General features: G+C 37.7%; 2 protein-coding genes across 3 annotated transcripts; one reads left to right on the plus strand and one right to left on the minus strand.

Moving 5' to 3' along the window:
• Positions 1–1,514: 1,514 nt before the first annotated feature.
• On the minus strand, positions 1,515–7,076 carry LOC133648394 (gap junction Cx32.2 protein-like). Its single transcript, XM_062044441.1, has 2 exons — positions 7,025–7,076; positions 1,515–2,377 (listed from the first exon to the last, which is right to left on the minus strand). Exon 2 carries the CDS (start codon positions 2,352–2,354, stop codon positions 1,638–1,640), a length of 717 nt encoding a protein of 238 aa, XP_061900425.1. The 5' UTR covers positions 2,355–2,377; positions 7,025–7,076; the 3' UTR covers positions 1,515–1,637.
• Positions 7,077–20,884: 13,808 nt separating this feature from the next.
• LOC133648392 (gap junction Cx32.2 protein-like) lies at positions 20,885–27,292 on the plus strand. 2 transcript variants are annotated; one of them, XM_062044440.1, is made up of 2 exons: positions 20,885–20,991; positions 26,159–27,292. In XM_062044440.1, exon 2 carries the CDS (start codon positions 26,175–26,177, stop codon positions 27,027–27,029), a length of 855 nt encoding a protein of 284 aa, XP_061900424.1. In that variant the 5' UTR covers positions 20,885–20,991; positions 26,159–26,174; the 3' UTR covers positions 27,030–27,292. The 2 variants fall into 2 exon arrangements, with proteins under 2 accessions (XP_061900424.1, XP_061900423.1); XM_062044439.1 differs by lacking the exon at positions 20,885–20,991 and adding an exon at positions 21,643–21,859.
• The last annotated feature ends 342 nt before the right edge of the window (positions 27,293–27,634 follow it).

The following is a 27,634-nucleotide window of genomic DNA, read 5'->3' on the forward strand; positions in this document are numbered from 1 at the left end:
ATTGATGGATTGATTGAATATTGCAACTTTTTTTTACAAACTTAATTACATTTCACTTGTTTGCTCTTTTAGCCCACTTTTTTATGTTTTAATCGCGCCCAGAGGGCCATTTGCGGGCCACAGTTTATTTTTTGAACGGCCCGTGGCACATTTTAAAAATAAAAATGGTATTTTAAAATAGTTTAAAGTATTTTTAAAATGTGCCACGGGCCTTTAAAAAATTAGCTTTGGGCCGCAAATGGCCCCCTGGCCACAATAAAAACATAAAAAAGTGGGATAAAAGAGCAAACAGGCTATTGTATTTATTTATTTAAAAAATACTATAAAAAATGGTATTTTAAAATTGTTTAAAGTATTTTTTAAATGCGCCATGGGCCGTAAAAAATTAGCAGCGGGCCGCTAATGGCCCTCTGGCCGCGATAAAAACATAAAAAAAGTGGGATAAAAGAGCAAACAGGTTTATTGTATTCATATATTTTAAAAATACTATAAGAAATGGTATTTTAAAATTGTTTATAATATTTTTTTAATGTGCCACAGGCCATTAAAAAAATAGCCGCGGGCCGCAAATGGCCCCCTGGCCGTTATAAAAAGATTAAATAGTGGGCTAAAAGAGCATACAGGTTTATTGTATTTATTTATTTTAAAAAATAATATAAAAAATGGTATTTAAAAATTATTTATAGTATTTTTTAAATGTGCCATGGGCCGCTAAAAAATTAGCTGTGGGCCGCAAATGGCCCCCTGGCCACAATAAAAACATAAAAAAGTGTGATAAAAGAGCAAACAGGCTATTGTATTTATTTATTTTAAAAATACTATAAAAAATGGTATTTAAAAATGTTTTAAAGTATCTTTTAAATGTGCCACGGGCCGCTAAAAAATTAGCTGCGGGCCGCAAATGGCCCCCTGGCCGCGATAAAAACATAAAAATGTGGGATAAAAGAGCAAACAGTCTATTGTATTTATTTATTTAAAAAATACTATAAAAAATGGTATTTTAAATTTTTTTTAAGTACTTTTTAAATGCGCCACGGGCCGTAAAAAATTAGCAGCGGGCCGCTAATGGCCCTCTGGCAGCGATAAAAACATAAAAAAGTGTGATAAAAGAGCAAACAGGTTTATTGTATTTATATATTTTAAAAATATTATAAAAAATTGTATTTCAAAATCGTTTATAATATTTTTTAAATGTGCCATGGGCCATTAAAAAATTAGCTGCGGGCCGCAAATGGCCCCCTGGCCGCTATTAAAACATAAAAAAGTGGTATAAAAGAGCAAACAGGTTTATTGTATTTATTTATATAAAAAAATACTATAACACATTTTATTTTAAAATTGTTTATAGTATTTTTTAAATGTTCCACGGGGCGTTAAAAAATTTCCTTTGAGCCGCAATACAAACATAAAACATGGGATAAAAGAGCAAACAGGTTTATTGTATTTATTTATTTAAAAAATACTATAAAAAATTAGGATTTTAAAATAGTTTATAGTATTTTTTAAATGTGCCACGTGCCGTTAAAAAAATAGCTGTGGGCTGCAAATGCCCCCCTGGCCGAACTTTGGACACCCCTGCCTTATCAGATAAACAGTCTTTCAATCATTTGTTTTATTATTAGTATTCTATTTATTATCTACTGGTTCAGAATTAAAGCAGATCTCCTTCTTTTCCTCTCTCCTATTTTAGATATCATCAGGTAGAACATTTCAACAATGTTCAGGATCACAGAGAGGACGGCCATCGCCAACATAAAAACGATAAATACACTTTTTTCTGTCGGACGACTGATGAAACAGTTTGTGGGTGTTTGGCAGCTGCCGCCTTGAAAGGTTATATAATCAGGCATGAGTATGAAGTCGTAGATGAAGTACTGACCCACGATGAAGGCGACTTCAAGCAGGACCTTGACCAGGAGTTGCATCATGTAGCTGACCAACAGGGAGCCTTTGAGACGCACCTTCCCGTGTTCGTCAGAGTATTTGGGGGATTTGATCAACCCATTTCGGTCACACTTTAGCTCCAAGCGTCTCCTGAGCTTGTTCTCTTGGCGAATAACCAGCAGGACGTGGCCCAAATAGATCAAAGTAGGCGTTGAGACGATGAGAATCTGAAGGACCCAGAAGCGTGTGTGAGAGATGGGGAAGGACGCATCGTAGCAAGCATTCTTGCAGCCCGGGCTATGGGTGTTGCAGTCCATGTTTGCTTGTTCATCTCCCCATATTTGATCCACGCCAGCTGCCAGGATGAAGATTCTGAAGATGAAAAGAACGCTCATCCAGACCTTGCCTAGGACAGTTGAGTGCAACTGGACCTTGTCCAACATCTCAGATAGCATGGACCACTCTCCCATAATGGTGGCCGGCTCTCACAGGTCTAGATTGAGGGTGAAAACACAATGAACTTCATGACAAGACAAATATACGTACCATCAGTGGCCCGTGTGTTTCCCACCAGGGCCTTCAGTGATGTTGTGCTTCGTCCGACTTCAATAAATACACCTCAAAATTAGGGTTGTACGGTATACCGGTACTACTATAGTATCGCGGTACTAATTAATCAAAAACGGTGTTGAACTCTGTTTGAAAAGTACCGGTTTCCCATAAACGGGCATGACGCCGCGTCGTCACATCATGACATTGCCGGTTTTACGAGCAGAGGAGCATGTTCGGCAGCGCACAATCACAGAGTACTTACAAGCAGACACAGTGTGTAGACAGAAAAGGGAGAACAGACGCATTTTGGCTTAAAAACTAAAGATAAAGGTGAAGCTATAACACTGAAACACCCTCAGGAAGAGGTGCTTTAAGACATGGCTAGCTAGCTAGCGGCTAAAGTCCATCCGCAGTCGGCAGTGTTTTAGCTACTTCTAAATCACTAATCCTCGCCTCCAAGGCGACAAATAAAGTAAGTTTCTTACAAGTATCATCCCTGCAGGACGAGGAATAGGTAAACATGCTTCACTACACACCGTAGCTCATTGGCGTCACAATGTAAACAAACACCATGGGTGGATCTACACCTGACATCCACTGTAATGATACCAAGTACAAGAGCGTATTTAGTTGATACTAATATGATTACATCGATATTTTTTATCGTCACAAAATATTTTTGACTTTTAAAAAAAATCATATTATGTTTATAAACTCAGGAAACATGTCCCTGGACACATGAGGACTTTGAATATGACCAATGCATGATCCTGTAACTACTTGGTATCGAATCGATACCTAAATTTGTGGTATCATCCAAAACTAATGTAAAGTATCAAAACAACAGAAGAATAAGTGATTATTACATTTTAACAGAAGTGTGGATAGAACATGTTAAAACGGAAAATAAGCAGATATTAACAGTAAATGAACAAGTAGATTAATAATACATTTTTTCAGCTTGTCCTTCATAATTTTGACAAAATAATAGAATGAGAAATGACACAATATGTTACTGCATACGTCAGCAGACTAATTAGGAGCCTTTGTATACTTACTTACTAATAAAAGACAAGTTGTCTTGTATGTTCACTATTTTATTTAAGGACAAAATTGCAATAAGAAACATATGCTTAATGTACCGTAAGATTTTTTGTTAAAATAAAGCCAATAATGCCATTTTTTGCGGTCCCCTTTATTTAAAAAAGTATCGAAAAGTATCCAAATTAATTTTGGTATAAATATTGGTATTTGGACAACCCTAACAGAAACACACTTTTTCCTGATCGCTGATCACTGATCAGTGGTGTGTCGTCAGGGCCAGCAAGGCGTAACATAAATCATGATCATAAAAATAATAAAAGTTCATTTTATTTTTAATGTACCTTCCATAAATATATAAACATATTCATCATATTCTCCTCATGGCATAGTAGTAGTGTAAATTAACGGAGGACGTTCAGTTGATAGACAGTTGTGATAGCCACTCACATCACAAGTTGTTGACAGTAGCCCACCTAGGTAGCCTTCGTTAAACGTGACTATGATTGGATACTCACTTGTCACTCCCAAGTGAGTATCCAATCACATATCAAATGGGCCCTGGGCCGCATTTTTGGACACCTCTGGTTTACGCCAAGGTTTTTAACATGTTGACACATACAACAATGTCTGTTTATATCTTGTTATTAAAGACTTTGTTCACTTCTTGCGTTTAGGTTTCAATACGTTTAAATAGATTCCAGAAAACACAGAGTGAGATGTTCTACCTCTTGTGCGAAACACAAATGCATAAAATTACTTAACACATTAAAATGACTAGAACAGTGAATGTGAATGGAAGACCTGACGGATAAAATTTACGGGTGCGCATCATCAGTAGTGTAGGAATGTATATGAATGTGTGCAACTAAAAAGCCAAAGTGCAGAATAAGGTACAACATAAATATAAAGATAGATCCATCTATATTAAGAGTAAATAAAATAAGAAAAATAAATACATACTGTAAATTGAAACTAGGATAGATTGTTATACATAAGAGTGTTAAAGATAATTCAATGTGTAAAAACAAGTAAAACAACTAGCAGAATATTGCTGGTGCAATAATAATGGTAGAAGAGGAAAAGTGATTAAAAAAAGATTAAATTAAAATGGATAAGTAAAGAATAATTGAGGGGGTTATGTTCCAGACACCCCATGGTAGGTACGCTATTTATTTTAAGTGTTTTATGTATTTTTTAAACTTACTGTATATGAATTTAAATGCTTTATGAGCCCTTCACACAGCTTACACACACCCTATAAACACTTAAAATTAAAACGCACTTAAAATTAAGGGTGTCCCAATACAACTTTTTAACTTCCCATATGGCGTCGATATTGGAGCCTTGAGAATTGACCAATGCCAATATTAATCTGATACGATATCAACACCAATCGTCGTACATACTTTTACTATTTTGAAGTGCAGACTGTTACAAAAGTAGTTACATAGTAGAAATGAAAAACACCAACCTTAACACAGACTTATACTGTCTTTAAATAGAGCTAGAGTGGTCATTGTTTTTGGCGACACCTCGTGGTCACAATCATTTATGAAGTCAAGCTCATGATGCAGTAAGTTGAAGGATGCGGACACGTTTGTTACTGGGCACTGTCTAATATGGTTCTGCCTTGGAGACTTTTGACGGAAGCAGATTTTTACATATATCCATATTTAAGTGTTACTTCTTTATTTTCATAGTCATATTACAAAACAGCTAGTGTTCTTCCTATTGTGCTCTTTTGGTCTGCAAGTACTGTGTGTCGGCCTTGAAACTTTGGTATGCAGGGAGTAGCCATAACTCAGGGAGTAGCCATAACAACGAGGGTGGGAGCAAGGGACAGATGGAAGAAGACAGCACTTCCGGGGGTTTGGGGGGAAGATCGATCATAGCTGCGTGAGTGAACGCTTCTGTACTGGATTGGTCTCATTCTATTTCCAAAGCTTTGGAAATAAATTACAAAATACCTATTCTGTTTCTGGTGGTCCTTCTACTCAGCTTATATGTCATGAAAAGAACTTGGGTGTGACCAGCAACTTAAATTCCCTGGGAGGAAGATCTGCTGGGACGCAACAATTTGTATGCATAAATATTTTGCAACTTTAACTATTCACACTTGTTTATATTGACAAATGTGTTTTTGACTGCAATTGTCAATTAAGGACATTTATTATGTGTGTGTAGCCAGTGTGCTGTTGTGTGCTTAGTTGTTGTGTAGCTGCTTGCTAGCCTATAGCCAACTATGTTTATCTTTTATAAATGACTTCACTAAAATACAAGAATTTACCAACTTTGTGTGCTTATTGGAGGATATTTAGCAAGTAAAAGTGCTGAAGGACTGCTTGTCTTGGAGAGCTTACTGAATATCGGAGATTTTAGATGCTCGATACTTCTTTTTTTTTTTGCTCGATATCAATATTGGATAGGGACACCCCTACTTAAAATGCTTCCTTCACTCTCAAATAATTTTAACATTAAAAAAGTTAAACGAGTATTCACACTTCAGTGTACTCAACGGTATTCTATTGTACTTTAAAATCGATGACGCACTGAGACTTCAGTAAATAAGTGGTAATTAAAGTAAGAATAAATACAAAAATGTTAACTAAAATAAGTTAAATAAGTAAAGTTATTGAAGATAATGCCTAAATACAAAAATATTAAAAGCAAAATGGCTTGGATCAGGTACCATCCACCTGTTAAAAATAATAAATTAAACAAAAATGGTCAACAGTGTAAAGTTGTAAACAAAACTAAAGTAACTTCCTTCCTGTATTCTCTTTTAATTTAATGTTGTTACTCTTTTTATTTATTTTTATTTTTTAATACAAGCTTTTATTTATTTGATTTCTGCTTGTATTTCTTTTATTTGGGTTTTATCGCTGTATGTTTTTTCTCCTGTGATATGGATCCACCTGGGTCTGAAATAAAATGACTACTACTATCTGCTGGTTTTCTATGTGAACAAGACTGTAAATACATCAACAACAAGACTAGCAGTGAACTAAGAAATTCAGTATTTATCTAAAATTGTTACACATTTATGAAACGGTTAATCACTAATAAAAAAGTGTTTGCAAATATATCTACAAACTATAACATTTGGTACATCTGTACAACACAGCAACAGTAAAAGTACTGAATCAAGATTATGCACTAGGATGCTCATTTACGTTCGACACTGTCAGAGTGATATTCATGGAACAATATATGTATTATTGTCGTTTTAGTGGAATATGTTGCCCATCTTATGTTGCTAAATAATGTTTTAGCACTATTAGAAAAACAACAGTAATAGTGTGTAGTAGAGTTCTACACCAAAATAATAATCAGCATATGTTTTAAATGAATGAAAAAACTTAAAAAATGGACTTTGCAAAACATGACCGACTGTAATTTCTTCTTTCTTAGTCATTTTCATGGCAGTCAGCTCACAATCTAACAGCGCAGAATGTAAACACTTTCATTTCTCTCTGGTTGGGAGATTTTGTTGAATTCAGAGCGCAGTTTTTTTATTGACAGTAAAAAAAGACAGAATTCCTACCTAAGCAATGGTTCCTCCTTTCTTCTTCTTCTTGCACTCTGTCTAAAATGCCTCACTTCTCTTTTATAACTCGACATAACTTTGCAGAATCATCACATTTGTTGCACACGCTCTCACTCTCTCACATGGGATTGTCACTCCTGAGTAATATCACAATTGCTGGATCAGCTGACGAAAAAACAACTTGCAATGTCAGTATGCGTGAGAAACATTTACTCCTTTGGAATTACAGGAGAAGTGGACTCGTGTTTGTTTTTCTGTGTTTTGGTATTGACACTAGTTCCTGTCCAGCGCTCTTATTTTTCATTCCACTTCCTGTTTGTCTCCATTCTTAGCCACTTTACCTTTGCCTGAGCACTGTTTCCCTCACCGGTTTCCAATGAGGAGACATACCTATCCCTAGTTGCTTATCAGGTGTTTTTTTAAGCCAGTTTTGTTGGTCCTTGTACTCGATTTAGCGCGGCACCACGGCATACTTTACCTGTGTTCTTGTTCCTCACCTGCCCAGTGGCCTTGTGGTTAGAGTGTCCGCCCTGAGATCGGTAGGTCGGGAGTTCAAATCCCGGCCGAGTCATACCAACGACTATAAAAATGGGTCCTGTTACCGACCTGCTTGGCACTCAGCATCAAGGGTTGGAATTGGGGGTTAAATCACCAAAAATGATTCCCGGGCGTGGCCACCGCTGCTGCTTACTGCTCCCCTCACCTCCCAGGGGGTGAACAAGGGGATGGGTCAAATGCAGAGGACAAATTTCACCACACCTAGTGTGTGTGTGACTATCATTGGTACTTTAACTTTAACTTAACTATGCTTGTAAGTTTTTTGCCTCTGCCATGGTTCCTGTTTGGATTTTTATTCGCTAATTTCTTTTGACTCACCCGTGGACCTCTGCTTCTTCCACGATGGTGCTACCTTATTTTTTGTCATTAAATTATTATTTTGCCTGCCTTCTCGTCTCTGTATCCTGGGGTCACACCAACAATGTCAAGCTCACTCCTGACAAGCACAGGGCTCGAATTTTAACCACGGCAACTGCGGCAAAAGCCACGACCGCCGTGTCATTTGCCATAATGCCCTAAAAAATTGACCAACATCGGTGGCAAGCTATCCCCGAATTGCAGCAAGCTACACTACAAGCTACACGGCAAAAGTAGCTTGCTACATTAAAGCTACTTTTAACGGCATTCATATCTATGGGCCCGCATGTATAATATCAATGTTACTGCAAAGAAAAAAGGCTCCGCTTCTGCTACCGGAGTTTTTGTTAAGTCTGAAGATTTTGACCACTGATTTGCGATCACAGCCACAGGAGAGTCACCTGGCATCTTCGATCTGATTTTGGTCAGTTGAGAGGCACTGATACGCTGAAATAAGGCGAGTTGGAAGAGCCGTTAGCCTCAAGCCAACGACGCCTCCCGCAGTTCAAAGCGTTTGCGTAACAACCAAAAGCTACGGCGAGTTTACAGCTGTTTTAAAGTGATCCCGACGTTGCAGAGTGATATAAGTTGACAGGCTGACACCTCAAATTGATCTCTGAACGGCGAAAGGTACGAAATTGTTGAAAAAACAAGTTAAAAGTGCCGCAAGTCGCTAAAGAAGTAACTGCCGTTAAGACATAAGAGGCACTGACGTCAGCGACTGCCGCGATGCCAAAAGTTAAAGGATTGACTGGAAAGACTGATTTGAAGCTGGGCACAGGACATGATGGGAATCAAGAAGGGATACTACAAAAACTATTCCAGGAATTTAAAGAAGAAATGATAGAAAAATGGGAAGAAATATGGATGGATGGAAAGAGGATATGAAAGAAATGAAAGAAGAAATGAAAGAAATGAAAAAAGAGAACAATCCAGAAATAAAGAAGCCACTGAAATGAGCAAACAAATGAAGACCCTTCAAGAAGACAACAACATGCTGAGGAATATCATAGATGAAATGGATCAGGATAAACGAATGAATGATATCATTGTGACAGGGCACCGAATTAAACCAAGATCCTATGCGAAAGCTGTGAATAATGAAGGTGAACCAGATTAAATGGATATGGTCTCAGCAGAACAGCAAGTGGTCAACTTTCTGCAATCAAAAGAAATTGAAATTGACATTAATACCATCGAAATATGCATCCCACTGAACGGAAGAAACAACAACGCCACTCTAGTCGTGCTCGTGAAACTCGTAAACAGAAAATCTAAAATGGCATTGCTGAGACAGGGAAAGAAGCTGAAGGGAACAAACGTGTACATGAATGAGCATCTCACAAAACGTAATGCTGGAATCGCCAAGAAAGCACGCGACTTGAGAAGGCAGGGAAAAATCCAGGGAACTTGGAGCGCCAACTGTAAAATCTACATCAAGCTGAATGGAAGTCCAGAAGCAAGAGTAATTGTTGTCCATGACATCAAGGACCTGGACAATTTTTAAAGTTTACACAGCTACCACAACAACGATGATAATGGACTCTGACGGAAAACAAGCACCTAAATTCAGCATCGACACTACTATGTTCCAAGGGACGACTAAACAAGAGGACCTAGATTCAGGATTGCATTCACCTACACTTATAGAAATTATTGAAACAACATCAAAGATTGTTGAACAAGAAAATATGGAACTAAAAAATTTCTGCAACAAAGATCACAAAAACCAGGATTTGGAAAATGAATATACAAATGATCAATATAATAGCAACATTGAATGTGATAACAAATTGTCAATTATTCATTTTAATAGCAGAAGCTTGTATGCAAATTACAACAACATTAAGAACTTTTTGGAACACATCAACGAACCCTTCAAAGTGATAGCTGTCACAGAAACATGGATTGATGATAAAAAGGGAATAGATTTTGATCTGGAAGGATATGAACTAAACTACATCAACAGAACCAACAAAAATGGAGGAGGAGTAGCTGTGTACGTGATGAAGAACCTGAACTACAAAGTGGTAAAAAACATGTCATTTGCTATAGATAATATCTTAGAATGTATAACCATTGAAATATGTCAGGAAAAAAGCAAAAACATATTCATCAGTTGTATATATAGATCACCTAAGTCAAGTATAGAAACATTTGAAGAATGGATCAAGGCAACTTACATGGACAATGGTCAAAGAATAATGTTCTCATGTGGTGACTTTAATATTGACTTATTGAACCCAACAAGCAAAAGTCTATTGATGACTTCATTGAATTGATAATATTTTTACCAATAATTTTGATAATAACACTACAAGTGGTCTACTTATAACCGACGTTAGTGATCATCTGCCAGTTTTTACAATATATGATGGAAACTACAAGAAGAATATGGAAGACAAAAGGACATTTCGAAGACTGTGCACAGAGAGGAGGATGACTGCCTTCAAAATTGAGCTACAAAAGCAAGATTGGGACAATGTGTACAATGAAAAAGAGGTTGATGAAGCATATGAACATTTCTTAAACAAGTTCATAATACTTTATGATAAACATTGTCCATGGATGCAACTCGGTAATAAGCAGAGAAAGAATAATCAACCATGGATGACAAAAGGATTTAAAAATTGCGTGTAAGAAGAAGAATACACTATATAGAAAATGTATAGCACAAAGAACTATAGAGGCAGAAATTAAGTACAAAAAGTATAAAAACAAGTTAACAGACATACTACGATCATGTAAAAAAGAATATTACAGTGAATTATTGGACAGGAACAAAAATAATATGAGAGCAACATGGGGCATCCTCAATAGCATTATTAAAAATGGACCTAAGAGGGACTACCCTCAATACTTCTTAGACGGAAATAAAAAAAAATGACAACATAAAGGAAGTAGTTGAAAGCTTCAATAATTATTTTGTAAATATTGGACCAAAATTGGAAGAAAGGATTCCAGACCCAGTTCCAATTGAGGACTATAATGATACCATAGAGCGAAATCACAACTCCATGTTCCTCAGTAATGTGACACAGGAGGAAATACTTACAATCGCGAAAAAGTTTAAATCCAAGACTTCAACTGATTGTAACAGAATTGATATGGAAAAGATAAAAAAGGTTATTGAAGAGATCTCAGGACCATTAATGTATATTAGTAAACTATCATTTCAAACAGGTACATTTCCAAACAAAATGAAAATAGCTAAAGTTGCACCAATTTGTAAGACTGGAGACAAACATAAATTTACAAATTATAGACCTGTTTCTCTACTTCCACAATTTTCTAAAATCATTGAAAAACTGTTCAATAACAGATTAGAAAGTTTCATGAATAAAAATAGAATACTCGAAGAGAACCAATATGGATACAGAGCTAATGTTTCAACTTCAATGGCTTTAATTGAAATTACAGAAGAAATTAAATGATAAATGATAAATGGGTTATACTTGTATAGCGCTTTTCTACCTTCAAGGTACTCAAAGCGCTTTGACAGTATTTCCACATTCACCCATTCACACACACATTCACACACCGATGGCGGGAGCTGCCATGCAAGGCGCTAACCAGCAGCCATCAGGAACAAGGGTGAAGTGTCTTGCTCAAGGACACAACGGACGTGACTAGGTTGGTAGAAGGTGGGAATCAAACCAGGAACCCTCCGATTGCTGGCACGGCCACTCTACCAACTTTGCCACGCCGTTACCAATTGCATTACCAATGCAATAGATGGTAAAAAATGTGCGGCAGCAGTTTTTATGGATCTAACTAAAGCATTTGACACAATTAATCACAATATTTTAATCAAAAAACTAGAACGATATGGCATCAGAGGGTTAGTCTTAAACTGGATAAGAAGTTATCTAACGAACAGGAAACAATACGTGAAGCTACTTCATTCATTAACGGTGTTACAAAAAAGATCAGTTAGAATAATACATAATGTTGGATATAGAGAACATACAAACCCTTTATTTATTGAATAAAAATACTGAAATTCCACAACATAGTGAATTTGCAAACAGCTAAAATTATGCACAAAGCAAACTATAACCTGCTATCCAAGAATATACAACAATTCTTCTCAAAAAAAGAGGAGAAATATAATCTTAGAGAAAAACGTAATTTAAAACATTTGTTTGCACGTACAACGCTTAAGACCTTCAGTATATCAGTATGTGGAATTAAATTATGGAATGGATTAAGCAAAGCAATCAAACAATGTACTAATATGATCCACTTCAAGAAACTCTTCAAACTTAAAGTGTTTACAAAGTACAAAGAAGAACCATGACAAACATTCTGAATTTATTTGATCCATCCATTCATTCATTCTTAAAGTAATCTTACTTATCTCATCATATGAAATATGACTTACTTCACCAATTATTATTATTAAATTCTTACTATTATTTATTTATTTATTTATTTTTATTGTGATTACTTATGGAGTTTATTGTGAATAAATTGTGAACAGGAAGTGAACAAAAAGTTTTAGCAACTGTTATGTAAAGAAAAGGGGTAGGATTAAATAAGCTCTGCTTCTTCCTACTCCTTTTGGAACATGTTGAATAGAGAAACTGGAAATTGTGATGTATCATGTTGTATGCTTGCATGTTCGAAATAAACTCAAACTCAAAACTCAAAACTCAATGTTAATGTCACTGAGAGTGGACAAATGGCCCCAATAAGGGTAAATTACTATTAACTATCTATCATTTAGCTGAGGACACCCTACAACTACCTCTAGTGGTCCCCGCACCTCACTTTATGTATTTATTTAGTTTGCCTTTTCTTTGGCACACCCCTGTAATGTTATTCATTTTCTCTACCTACAGTAAATTAAACAGAATCAATCTATATCTTGACAAAAAAAAACAATGACTTGTGTGTTGTTTGGAAACAGCTGGTAATGGTTAATTCCAGTAAAACTTTTCATGAACTCAACTCACCTTAATGTGTGTTCATAAATTTGTGTCGGACGTCTTAGATGAGCAGTTATAATATTGGTTTACAGAGTAAACAACTAAAAACTACCACGTTGGGCATTGTTTTCTCTACACGCATACATTGGTTTAAATATGGCCAAGGACAGGTATTACTGTGGGTTTCCTGGACGTGGTCTTCATCACTAAAGGAAAAATCTAATCTGTGGGAGGGCATCCCTCTAAAATTTTCAAGTATGTTTCTTTTTTTTTTTGAGTCTACAGCTTGAAGCGTCCCTCTGTCTCCGACTGCCTTGTCGTTATGTGACATGAGTGTGTGACTGTTATGATTTTGCTCACTAGTTTTTTGCTTACTCCGATTGGCCAGTCCGTATTGTTTTGCCCAAACTTTAGCCAATTATGACTCATCATGCAAACACCAACCACTCATCCTGAATTTTCTCCGTATGTATGGTTGGATGTTCTCATTCATCCAGGTCGTTGTATTTTCTCCATATTTTTTTTTGGCCTGGATTCGCAGTCCATTTTCTTTCTTTGTAGCTTGTAGCTTTGTTGTAAGCTACATTGCTACATGAGTCTAAAAGTAGCCAAGCTACAGGAAAAGATGTTGTTCAAAAATTAGCTAAGCTACTGGAAAATGTAGTTAAGCCACGTAGCTTAGCAACATGTAGCTTTTTACTGCCCATAACTGCATATCAGTATGTGGAATTAAAATTATGGAATGGACTGAGCAAGGAAATCAAACAAAGCACCAATATGATTCAGTTTAAGAGACTGTTCAAACTACAAGTGTTCAAGTACAAAGAAGAACAATTATTAAGAACATTTTGAACCTTTAAAAAAAAAAAAAGATAGATAATGATTATTAATGTATTTAATATTTGTTTACTATGTATATTTATTATTTATTTATTCACTGTTCTGTTACAAACAGAACAAAAAAATGGGATTGTCAGAATACAGTAATTGTATATAAGTTATCACATAACTTGTTTGCTTGCAGTTCAGGTTGCCCTGCTGCCTGTGGTTACTATCCATTTGTACTCACAAAGTTGTCTTTGATCTTATCAAGCAAAAGGCGGACAGCTTGTAAATCTCCACAGTGTGTGATGGAATGCGCCGTAGAGGTGTCAGTTTCTCAGATCTGGACAGCCACAGGAAGGGCCTTATCAGTACCCGAAATCTACGAGCAGCGAGGTGGCAAATCTGACACCGCTCCAAGCACCTTTTGTTTTAACTGTTTATGACCCAGTGCAGCTGCTGCATAATGAGACCCCTCCCCTTAGAAGCAGCTGCACTATGTAATCAGGGAATGCCCAAATAAATGGGGAGTCGTGGAACTTTTTCCTCAGAGCGTGTGTTGACACTGTAGTTTCCACGAGCTCTCCTCATGAGCTAAATTGAATCTTGTCTCTGTTTGATTCCTTGCTTCTTGTCCTGTTTAATAGATAGTTCGGTGTTTGAACCTGACAGGGATAAAACTGCTATGATATGAAAAGGGGTAGAATTTAATAAGCTCTACTTCTTCCTACTCCTTTTTGAACGTGCTGTAATGAAACAACTGGAAATATGTGATGCATCACATTGTATCGTATGCATGATCGAAATAAACTGAAACTGAACTGAAACTGAACAAATGATGATCCAGAACCGTATATATTTTAGCCTGAACATAAGGAGGATGAGAAACACGTTTTAAAATGAGTGCCAAACAGATATAGTGAAACACTAAGCATCATGTGGCACTATTGCTAAGTGCTGAACAAAAAATACAAAATACAAATATAATAGAACAATCACTTACTGTACAATGTCTGCTCTCACTGGGATGGCCATTGATGTTTATATATTCCCATTAAGAATAAGAATGAATAATAATCCTCATGAAAGGGTAAAAAAAAAGTGTCTTTTTGTGTATTTCTCGCCATCTCCGGGTCTAAGTTGGATGTCAAAGTTTACCAAATCTCAGTTTATGGCCACATTCTTCTTCTACCCAGGTGAGAGGCATGATTTATGATCTCGAATTAGCTTTTACCAACTTAGAGTCGAAGCAGCAGCAGCCTTATGTCAATATATCAGCACAACTAGTGTTAGCGCTCTGTGATCAATGCGCCGCTAAAACCGTCTGCGTTAGCACTTATAATAACAATATCACTAATATTTGGTTAATATTGAGGTCACAAGATGTAAACTGAGTATTGTTGGCAGTTTTTGGATGGTTTTTCAGAGAGTTTTATGGTCGAAATAGAGGAGCTCCCATTACTTGCCGTACATTACAAGTTAGAACGCATAAAAAAAGATAAACTTATATGTTCTTGTCTTGCATAGGGATTGTGAATGATAGGCAAAATTCCCAAAAAACTGCAGTTCCCCTTTGAAAATGTTTTATGTGCATACAACACTTAATACCTTTAGCATATCAGTATGTGAAGTTAATGGAATGTTTAATGGAATGGACCCGTTTCATCAAATAGGATCCAGTTTAAAAAACGGTTCAACTCAAAGGTCCTGATCTACTTAAGATAGGCGTGTGTCAGGTACCTTCACACCTGGAGATGCACAGATGCCTTTGGAGTTTTTTTTTCTTTTTTTAACCTCAATTCATATCCTGTCATCATTGTTAACACAGGTCACACATTAAAACAACAAAACAAGAAACAAGAACAAGAACAGAGTAATTCACTTTTATAAAAATGTTATGTTAATGTTATCACGACATGATAAATGGGACCAAATAGAATTTGATGAAGTCATTATCAAATAAATGTTTGGTCCCATGTGCTTTAATAAAATAACTAAAAGAATTGGAGTGCATCTTAATTTTCTGTATTGTGATATTTGAAGCAGCAGTATCTATCCTCCATAAAAACGTACACCGTTTGTTTACCTTTGTTTTGTGCTACTTTAGAGAAGTATTTTATCTTGGATACAGTGGCCAAATGTTTAGACACACCTTCTCATTCAATGTATTTTCTTTATTTTCATGACTATTTACATTGTAGATTGTCACTGAAGGCATCAAAACTATGAATGAACACATGTTAACAAAAAAAAGGTGAAATAACTGAAAACATGTTTTATATTGTAGTTTCTTCAAAATAGCCACCCTTTGCTCTGATTACTACTTTGCACACTCTTGGCATTCTCTCGATGAGCTTCAAGAGGTCGTCACCTGAAATGGTTTTCACTTCACAGGTGTGCTTGAAGCTCATCGAGAGAATACCAAGAGTGTGCAAAGCAGTAATCAGAGCAAAGAAACAAGAACAAGAAGAAACTAGAATATAAAACATGTTTTCAGTTAAGTACATAACCCCACATGTGTTCATTCATAGTTTTGATGCCTTCAGTGACAATCTACAATGTAAATAGTCATGAAAATAAAGAAAACGCATTGAATGACGAGAAGGTGTGTCCAAACTTTTGGCCTGTACTGTATAATCCTACATATTGGCAAACACATTCATTAATTCCATTGGCTTCCTGTATTACAAATGTCATGTTTTTTTTATTAAATACCAACAAAAAAATACGAACAACGCTGGCTTTTGCTGGTTAAACATTGTTGAGCAGAGCTGGGCAAATATTTTGACTCGGGGGGCCACATTGAGAGAAAAAAATGTGTCTCGCGGGACAATGTGTATAAATTATATGTACACATTTATCTGTAAAAACCTGCTGTACAGTATGTGTGCTTGGGTTCCTTTTTTTTCAGGAACACTGATACCAAAAGTCACAATGTCTGATAGAGTTCTAAAAAAGTTATGAAAGACCACCTCAAAAAAACGGAATGGAATTTTACAGTTTTTTACTGAATTAGACACCCAAAATGTACATGAAAATAAAGAAAGTGGGATTTACAATATTAACTATGAGCAATAAAACACTGAATATTAACAACATATGAACCTCGGTCCTCGATAGACATCTTTTACAATCAAGCAAAACACAACACAAATGTAAAAAACAGCAAAAGTTGAATGCCACGTATAATAAACACCTACAATATGATATATTATCACTTTTATCACAACCTACTCAGTGGCCTAGTGGTTAGAGTGTCCGCCCTGAGATCGGTAGGTTGTGAGTCATACCAAAGACTATAAAAATGAGACCCATTACCTCCCTGCTTGGCACTCAGCATCAAGGGTTGGAATTGGGGGTTAAATCACCAAAAATGATTCCTGGGCGCGGCACCGCTGCTGCTCACTGCTCCCCTCACCTCCCAGGGGGTGGTCAAGGGGATGGGTCAAATGCAGAGGACAAATTTCACCACACCTAGTGTGTGTGTGACAATCATTGGTACTTTAACTCTAACTTAACTTTAACTTTTATGCAGACATTTGTTGGAAAAATCTGCTTCCGCATCTGTTCCTGACACATGCGTTTCGGGCTGGCTGCTCCGAAAACAAACCCCGCTCACTCTGCTTTGTTCCTGGTCTGAGCTGCTGTGACGTAGATTACCGTAATAACTCGCATAACACCCAAAAGCGCAGATTTCGACCATTGAAATACTTTGTACAGTTCAAGACTTACAGTCATTTAAGAACAGCACTGCACATCATAATGGCGGTGACAGTTTTGATGTTAAAGGTCTAAAAAAAATTATGTAGAACGTCCGGCGGGCTGGATTGAAAATCTTAACGGGCCGTATTTTGCCCAGGTCTGGTGTAGACATGCGTCTGCAAATTCGATCGCCCCCACTTCTCCCAGTGTGGTGAGTCAGAATACTGTTTTGGCAATGGAGGACCTTCACCTCCAGCTTCTATTTTCTTTATTTTAGAGTCCGATTATAAAGAATAATGACATCACACTTAAATGATGACATCAAACACGCTGCAGATCCTACAGTGTGCAATATTTGAGCAATTTACCAGCAGTAAGCCACACCCCCTCCCTATTTCTCTTACTCACACACGCAAGTAAGGAGGTGAAGCGACAACACACGCACAGCCTCATGATCGCTACGTGTGCAAATTTCACCATTTTTACTGTGATTTTCACACAGTTTATTGGAAAAATATAAATATTTATTGTATGGTTTGATTATTATAAAAAAAATGTTTTCCTCCAAAAATAAAAATATTACAACTATCGTTTAATCAGCAATATCATTTTATAATTTCATAACTGCTCTAAGACTTAAAGGGGAACTGCATTTTTTTTTTTAGGAATTTAGCTTAGTTAATATAGATTGGTGTGGTGGGTGTGCATTACAAACGCGTTTCGTGTTGTTGTAGAAGCTAGCTCATCTCTTTCCGTAGTTAGCTTTTACGGCTAATATCGTAGCATGCAGATGTGTTAGTACACTAGAAAAATAGTTCCTTGGTGTTCGCTCTTACAATAACAATGTCGCAACTGTTTGGTTATTATACAGGTTATGGAACGTAAATGAAGTATTGTTGATGGTCTTTGAATACATTTTTTAAGTAATTTGGAGGTAGAATGGATTGCTCCCATTGGCTGCATTGCTAGCTACCAAGAACGAGCCAATTTCTATATGTTAGAAAGCGAAAAAAAATGACTTTTCTCTTGTTGTTCTTGTAATAATTGTGACCAATAGGCACAATTTCAAAAAAAGTGCAGTTCCCCTTTAAGGGGTTGAATAAAACAAATAAAACTGATGGATGTTGGTGGGGTTTTTTTCATGCATATGAAAATAAATGTTTGCAATTTCCTTGTATCTGGAACATTCCAGTGCACTCTCGCTGTTAGTGCCAGTATCTTCCATGAGTTAGAAGGTGGGTTCAGCTTCTAAAATGCCCAGAAAAAGTGTTGCATGTCTGCTTTTTGTTTCAAAACATAGCAAAAAGCCACAGGTGGGAGCATGATAACATGAATGTTCAGTAAATGATTGTTTCCATGGTGAAAGCTGTGTTGGACACGCCAGAATCTCATTTAGATAAGGCTGTCTGCACTAATTATCTTAGTAGATCACGCAATTTTATGGTTTACAGACAGTGTTTAGCACTTGTTATTTGGATCTTAGTAAACATCTTGAACCTTATTGATAATTAAAATAATCTTATGTGTGAATCACAATTTATAAACAACTATTTATTCATTAGAACTTATTTGTATGTATTACATATTGGCTATTGATATCTGCTTTGTTGTTAGTTTCCTCACACATTCTCAGATCTTTTCGTTTACTTGCTCAATTTTACGACAACTCTAGTAAGATAACATGAGTAACAGTGTTATGATGGTCCAACACCACTTCTTTCATTTTTGAGAAGTTGCCGATTTTTTACAAATATTTAAACTTTGGATGAGTTGTTATCAGAAGCAATGGGCCGCATGGTTCAGACCCCCATAACAACGAGAGGCTCACGTCAGTATCAGAATCAAATATTAATCAGTGTGTAAAGTAAACACATGTACTTGGCAGCCTCTAGAGCTGGAGTGTCCAAACTTTTTGAATAGGGGCCCGCATTGGGATTAAACATTTTTTAAAGCCGAAAGCCGGCTGCATGCAAAGTAACCATATACTGTATTTTTCGGACCATAGGGCGCACCGGATTAAAAGGCGCACTGCCAATGAGCGGGTCTAGTCAGGCCTTTTTTCTTAGAAAAGGCGCACCGGATTATAAGGCGCATTAAAGGGCTCATATTATTATTATTTTCTAAATTTAAAACACTATCTTGGGGTCTACATAACATGTAATGGTGGTTCTTTGGTCAAAATGTTGCATAGATTATGTTTTACAGATCATCTTCAAGTCGCTTTCTGACAGTCGCTTCAGGATGCGCCGTTTTGTGGGTGGTCTTATTTACGTGGCTCACCTTCGGCAGTGTCTTCTTGCCGTCATCTTTGTTGTAGCGGTGTAGCGGGCAAGGACGGGAGTGGAAGAAGTGTCAAAAGATGGAGCTAACTGTTTTAATGACATTCAGACTTTACTTAAATCAACAACGGAGCAGCATCTCCTCATCCGTGGCTCACGAGTGGAATATCAAGGCCGGAAATGTGTCCTGTGAAAAACCGTCTGATCGGAACCCTCTAATAACTAAAGTTCCGTGGGTGAATTATGTAAACTCACTACAGTTTTTAGCGCTTTGATAGCTAGTCTACTGACAGATATAAGTAAGAACTTTACGCTACTTTATATTAGAAATGGCAACAGCAGAAGATGAAGGCCACATAAGAAGATAGAGAAAAAGAAGAAGCTTATCGACTACGGCGTCGGCACGGACTACAATCCGGATTTATGCAGATCCCAAATACAGATCAGCAGGTACCAGAAGGTAAGAAAAGTTGGTTTTGCATAATATTGTGAAACAAAACGGCAGGTAATATGTCTGCTAAAAGGTGCCCTTTTGCGGTCCTTATACACACACCATAATAATACTCGTATGTTTAATGCGCCGACAAACCATCAAGCGGTGCGGCTTCATAGCTTACCCAAGTCGTACTAAAAACATTTTGACAGATTTTTGAGCGCCGTGTGTAATGTTCTGTATTCTCAATGGTACATTTAAAGTTTTGGTGTTGTTTACTGCCATCCTCTTGCAGTTTACATGTATCTCTTATGTATGACTGCCATCTACTGGTCACACTTATCATTACACCATGTACCAAATAAAATTGCTTCCAGGTCGGTAAGCGCAACCATAATTATGCCGTACATTAGGCGCACCGCGTTATAAGGCGCACTGTCAATTTTTGAGAAAATGAAAGGATTTTAAGTGTGCCTTATAGTCCGAAAAATAGCATATATGTGTGTGTGTGTTTAAATATTATAATAATATAATGGATGTCAGGGTTGCCCCTGACAGTTTGGTTGCGTTCGTCTTAGTTTCCTGTCAGTGCTTTTATTTTGTCTTCATTTCCTGATTGTCTCTCTGAGTGCTGTCCCCTCAGCTGTGGCTGAGGGGACACACCTGGTGCCACACCTGGTGCCAATCAAAAAACTGCTATTTATACCTGCCCTGCCCTCCAGTCACGGCTGGATTATTGTCATTCCTACTTGCCGATGTCAGTGTAGCTGTAAGCGGTAGCGGTAAGCTATATATTATAGATGTTTGTAGCTTGCTGTCTTTTTGTTCCTCGTCTTCCAGTTCCTGTTTTCCTGGCATCCTGTTTCCTGTTCCTAGTTCCTGGTTTGTGTATTTTCTTTATATTTTTGGACATTAAATCATGTTTTCTCGCACAATGCCTGCCGCCATCTCTGCATCTTGGGGTTCGACACCAACAAACTCTGACAATGGATGTATAATTAATAATTTAATATCAAGAGTACAGTATGTGGAAAATCAACTCCGACATTTTTTACTTCCGTGACGACCTCTTGAAAGCTTTGTAATCAATCAGAAATATAAAGCAGCTAAAAGTCAAACATTGATAAATGTGGAGAGAGCGTTTTGCATTTTTCCCATCATGCCTTGCAATGGATTGAAATGGGTGTAATTTCACATTTGTGGGCTGTGGGTTGGACCCCCCTACTCTAGAGCTCCTCTAATGTGGTCTTTAGGAAAAACACTCAATTACAATTTATTAACCCAGCTAAAAGACCCTGTGTGTACTGAACGTTTGGCCAATATGTGAGTAGCGTGTTCAGCAAACGCAATATCTACTCCTAGCAAGGACATTTCATATTATTTTGTTCACTTGTCAGATAAATACACATTGTTTGCGTCAAAGGGGTGTAACTTGAATGATGCAAAAAGACATTCCCACACACAGACTGTGTCTGTGTGTGGGAATGTCTTTTTCAGGAGTAGGTAAGTTCATACATTGTAGTGTGGAATGAATCATAGCGATGCATTCTGTCACACTTCTCTACAAGGAAATGGGATTTTTTTTTAACAGTAATCACGAGTTTGACCAACTGAAACAAGAAGCTGTGGGCGTCAATATTTTGTGACTCAATGGGACAAAACCATTGGACTACGGTATTTAAGTCGGCAAACTAATAAAAGTTTTACTTTGTTTTGGACAAAGATTTTCTAATAACTTCCAGTCTGTCAGGCAAGTACTTTTTTAATGTTTGTTTGTATCCGATGTGTGTGTGTGTGTGTGTGTGTGTGTGTGTGTGTGTGTGTGTGTGTGTGTGTGTGTGTGTGTGTGTGTGTGTGTGTGTGTGTGTGTGTGTGTATATATATATATATATATATATATATATATATATATATATATAATTTTAAAATTGTGCCATAGTGTTCAGATCCTATATTTGACAAAATATAGTATACTATATTATGGAAAACATACATGTACATCTTTCATTCCTATGGTTTCTTCTAAACGCATGTTTTTCTATATGGTATACATATATACACTCTGTGTGTGTGTGTGTGTGTATGTATATATACATATATAAACACATATATTTGTAAATATATACATATATATGTACATATGTATATACATACATACATACATACATACATACATACATACATACATACATACATACATACATACATACATACATACATATATATATATATATATATATATATATATATATATATATATATATATACTGAACAAACTATAAACGCAACACTTTTGTTTTCAATCAAACAATCAATGTTTATTTATATAGCCCTGAATCACAAGTGTCTCAAAGGGCTGCACAAGCCACAACGACATCCTCGGTTCAGAGCCCACATCAGGGCAAGGAAAAACTCAACCCAGTGGGATGATAATGAGAAACCTTGGAGAGGACCGCAAATGTGGGTGATCCCCCCCTCTAGGGGAGACCGGTGCAATGGACGTCGAGTGGGTCTAGCATAATATTGTGAGAGTCCAGTCCATAGTGGATCCAACATAATAGTGAGAGTCCAGTCCATAGTGGGGTCAGCAGCGCAGCGATGTCCCCAACCGATTCACAGGCGAGCAGTCCACACCGGGTCCCGACTCTGGACAGCCAGCACTTAATCCATGGCCACCGGACCTGTGTAACTCCCCCTCCACAAGGGAGAGGGGAGCAGAGCAGAAAAGAAAAGAAACGGCCAGTGTTGGTACTAACGCGTTACAAAGTAACGCGTTACTGTAACGCCATTAGTTTCGGCGGTAACTAGTAATCTAACGCGTTATTTTTTATATTCAGTAACTCAGTTACCGTTACTACATGATGCGTAACTGCGTTATTTTACTTTACTTTTTATGTAGTATCGGCTAGAAACAGAAGACCTGAGTGTGTTTTGTGGCAGCGCTGCGGTGTCGTCCTTCTGAATCTCTTGTGTCACACGGAGGAGGCGCGCTGTGTGTGAGCGCAGCAGCATTTGTGAGGGAGGACAGAGAGAGCGAGAGAGTTGTTAACACGCATGCGTCGCCAGGCTCAGCTTTTTATCGAAAGATTTATCAGATTAAATTTTTTATTATCTATAGCATGGGTGTCAAAAGTGTGCCCCGGAGGCCATTTGCAGCCCACAGCTAATGTTTTAAAGGCCCACAGCACATTCTAAAAATACTATTAAAATAAACAAAAACATAACAAAAGTGAAATAAAAAAGCTTAAAGGTGAAATGTAATTTAGAAAAAGTTGCAATGTTGACTAATAAAACAAAGCTGTTTTTTTTCTTTCAAACTGTCATTGCTCAAAACATAATATTGAATCAAAATCAATGTTATTATGAATTATAGTACACACACTCTGTCAATTCTCTTATATACTCTTTCATTCTAGACTTCTAGAGTGTTTGATTATCACATCACTCTAAATGTATAGAATATAAAGTTCACAAACATGAAGAGGGATCCTAGTGGGCCAGGCCAATATTTCCTTATCTCTAAATTAAAACTGGGGAAATGTGTAGAGTGTTCTGGGCTTCAGACATGATTTAATTTCAGAATTCCTTGAGAGAAAAAACGCCTGGTTAGGCTTTGGTATGTAAAAATAAAGTTAAAGTACTTATTTGGTTTACAGCTATGTTGTTATTATGCTGTTTGTTACTTATGTATGTTATGTTGCAGCTATTTAAAATAGTTTTGTCAATTTGTTCTGGCCTGAAACAAGTTGGCCCTTTGAAACATGTCTTTGTCTTTGTGTGTTGTATGTAGACCACATTGCTTAGCGGAGTTCAGTGATGCAAATGCATGTCAAGTTGATCAACAGATTGTATTATTCTCCAGTGCAATAACAGTACTGAAATGAAGGCTAAAAGGGCATTAATAGGAGCTTTAAAAAAATAAGAAGAAAAAAAAAAGTAACTAAATAGTTACTTTTAGTTAGTTTAGTCTTTATTTGAAGGGACAATGTACAGAAACATTAAGCTCAAAGACAGATATGTATTTTCACAGTAACGCATTACTTTTTGGTGTAAGTAACTGAGTTAGTAACTGAGTTACTTTTGAAATAAAGTAACTAGTAACTGTAACTAGTTACTGGTTTTCAGTAACTAACCCAACACTGGAAACGGCAGATCAACTGGTCTAAAAAGGGGGTATACAAATGAGTTTTAAGATGGGACTTAAATGCTTCTACTGAGGTAGCATCTCCAACTGTTACTGGGAGGGCATTCCATAGTACTGGAGCCTCAATAGAAAAAGATCTATAGCCCGCAGACTTTTATTGGGCTCTGGGAATCACTAATAAGCCGGAGTTCTTTGAACGCAGATTTCTTGCCGGGACATATGGTACAATACAATCAGCAAGATAGGCTGGAGCTAGACCGTGTAGTATTTTATACGTAAGTAGTAAAACCTTAAAGTCACATATTAAGTGCACAGGAAGCCAGTGCAGGTGAGCCAGTATAGGTATATATATATATATGCATATATGTATATAAAGTATATACAGTATAGGCGTAATATGATCAAACTTTCTTGTTCTTGTCAAAAGTCTAGCAGCCGCATTTTGTACCAACTGTAATCTTTTAATGCTAGACATAGGGAGACCTGAAAATAATACGTTACAGTATTTGAGACGAGATGTAACGAACACATGAATAATGATCTCAGCGTCGCCAGTGGATAAAATGGAACGAATTTTAGCGATATTACGGAGATGAAAGAAGGCCGTTTTAGTAACACTCTTAATGTGTGACTCAAACGAGAGAGTTGGGTTGTGGATAATACCCAGATCCTTTACCGAGTCGCCTTGTGTAATTGTTTGGTTGTCAAATGTTAAGGTGGTATTATTAAATAGGTGTCGGTGTCTAGCAGGACCGATAATCAGGATTTCCGTTTTCTTGGCATTGAGTTGCAAAAAGTTAGCGGACACCCATTGTTTAATTCCATTTAGACACGCCTCCAGCTGATTAAAATCCGGCGTGTTGGTCAGCTTTAGGGGCATGTAGAGTTGGTTGTCATCAGCATAACAGTGAAAGCTAACACCGTATTTACGTATGATGTCACCTAGCGGCAGCATGTAGATGCTGAAGAGTGCAGGGCCGAAAAACCGAACCCTGTGGAACTCCACACGTTACCTTAACATAGTCCGATGTCACATTGTTATGGGAGACGCACTGCATCCTGTCAGTAAGATAGGAGTTAAACCAAGACAAGGCTAAGTCTTGGTTTAACTAAGTTTTAGCTCCGAATTTTCATGAGTTAAACTCAAAGATCTTAAACTTTTAGTCCTATTCCTCTCAAATATTGTTGGCCCCTCTATGGACTGGACTCTCACTATTATGTTAGATCCACTATGGACTGGACTCTCACTGTTATGTTAGATCCACTATGGACTGGACTCTCACAATATTATGCTAGACCCACTCGACGTCCATTGCACCGGTCTCCCCTAGAGGGGGGGATCTCCACATCTGCGGTCCGCTCCAAGGTTTCTCATTGTTATCCCATTGGGTTGAGTTTTTTCTTGCCCTGATGTGGGATCTGAGCCGAGGATGTCGTTGTGGCTTGTGCAGCCCTTTGAGCCACTCGTGATTTTGGGCTATATAAATAAACATTGATTGATTGATTGATTGACAAATCTGTCTAAATCTGTGTTAGTGAGCATGTCTTCTTTGCCAATATAATCCATCCCACCTCACAGATGTGGCATGTCAAGATGCTAATTAAACAGCATGATTATTGCACGGGTGTGCCTTAGGCTGCCCACAATAAAAGGCCACTCTGAAATGTGCATCCTACAGATATAACATTTTTGCATTTTGTCTTGTGAGAAAAATTAGTGGACTGTAATGTTAAGTTCACAGAGTAAAGCTTCTTAGTCTTTGTGTATGTATTGACTGATGCCATGTTAGATAATATTTCAACTACAATAATAATTATTTGATCTACACCTAATATTGAATGATGCCTTTCCAGTAATTATTTTTTTCCCTTTCTCTAACATCAGTTTGTGTTTTTTTACCTCAGGCCTCAATCCTTCGCCATGAGTGACTGGTCTTACCTGGCCAAACTGCTCAAGAAGGTGCAGGCTCATTCCACTGTGGTGGGGAAGATCTGGATGAGCGTCCTTTTCCTGTTCAGGATCTTCGTACTCGGGGCAGCTGCAGACAATGTTTGGGGGGACGAAGTGTCCGAGTTCTACTGTGACTCCAAGGAACCGGGATGTCAAAACAGCTGCTATAACTCAAAGTTCCCTATGTCCTACGTGCATTACTGGGTCCTGCAGATCACCTTCGTGTCAACGCCCACCTTGGTGTACCTTGGCCATGCCGTCCTCATCATACACAAGGAGAAGAAAATGATAGCACTGGAACATAGGACAACAAATGGACATGTGGTGAACAAACCTAAATACACAGATGACAGAGGGAAGGTGAAAATTAAAGGCATCTTGTTTTACACGTACATGACCCAGCTGGTATTCAAGATATTCCTGGAGGTGGCCTTCACAATTGGTCAGTTATACGTCTTCGGCCCTCTTATTCTCGTCTCAAGTTTCCATTGCAAAAACTGGCCACCTTGTGCTCCAGACGTCGGCTCTAGGTGTTTCATTTCCCGTCCCACGGAGAAGACCATCTTCATTTTTTTCATGCTTGTAGTTTCAGGTATCTCTGTACTCCTCAATATTGTCGAGATGGTGTACCTGCTGTGCAACAGAAGGCGAAGCAGAAAGAAACAGCTCGCAGCTTCGCCCCAAGTGTTCGGCGCAACGCCGCCCATAACCGAGCCTGCGTGGAATGTCATGAGCAGCCGGTATGGAGGCTACCCCCTGTTGCCTGTACATGCCAAGGTTAACACATGCATCGGCAGTGATGGTGATCATATTCACTCGGAGTAATAAGGACAATGACGTGTATTTCTGGTCTTGTCATCCCGGTCCGGACAGAAGGGGGACACGACAGTGGGGCTGGATCAAAAGAGACGTCGGAGACGCTTTACTGAACCAAAAGTTGCTTTATTACAAGCGAGCATCATTACACAGGACTGCAGTACCTGGAGGAGGTCAAGTAAAAAGAAAAAAGTATATATATATAGATATATATCGACCCTATTTGGCCGTCTGGGATGTGGGATAAGAGAACGAGTAATTGTAAATAAACAAGACTGTTAAATAAAAATTGCAACAACCTGCTGATGGTATTTTTTATGTTCATGTGTTATTGATTTTCAGAGCTCTCGTGTTCGCGAATATACCCACCGTGCCTGAAAGATGGATGACGAAGAAGGAGGAAGCGTGTGTGAGAGAGAAAAAACTTTGTGTTCGAATCAGACCCTTCAAAAGCTGACCAGTAACAGCTTTGGGAGTCTGTGTTGCCACCGATGCAAAGTACGCGCGGTGAAGGGGCAAGACGGCGTTGCTTACGCGAGTTAGGTGACGCGAGATTATAAACAGGCTTAACTACGGTGGTCTGAAAGTGCAAAACAAACACTTTATGAAACAAA

This window comes from Entelurus aequoreus, linkage group LG04, assembly GCF_033978785.1.
Source record: "Entelurus aequoreus isolate RoL-2023_Sb linkage group LG04, RoL_Eaeq_v1.1, whole genome shotgun sequence".
Lineage (NCBI taxonomy): Eukaryota > Metazoa > Chordata > Actinopteri > Syngnathiformes > Syngnathidae > Entelurus > Entelurus aequoreus.

Coding starts and splice junctions, on each gene's coding strand:
- LOC133648394 (XM_062044441.1), bottom strand. CDS start 2,354: ATGGGAGAGTGGTCCATGCTATCTGAGATGTTGGACAAGGTCCAGTTG.
- LOC133648392 (XM_062044440.1), top strand. CDS start 26,175: ATGAGTGACTGGTCTTACCTGGCCAAACTGCTCAAGAAGGTGCAGGCT.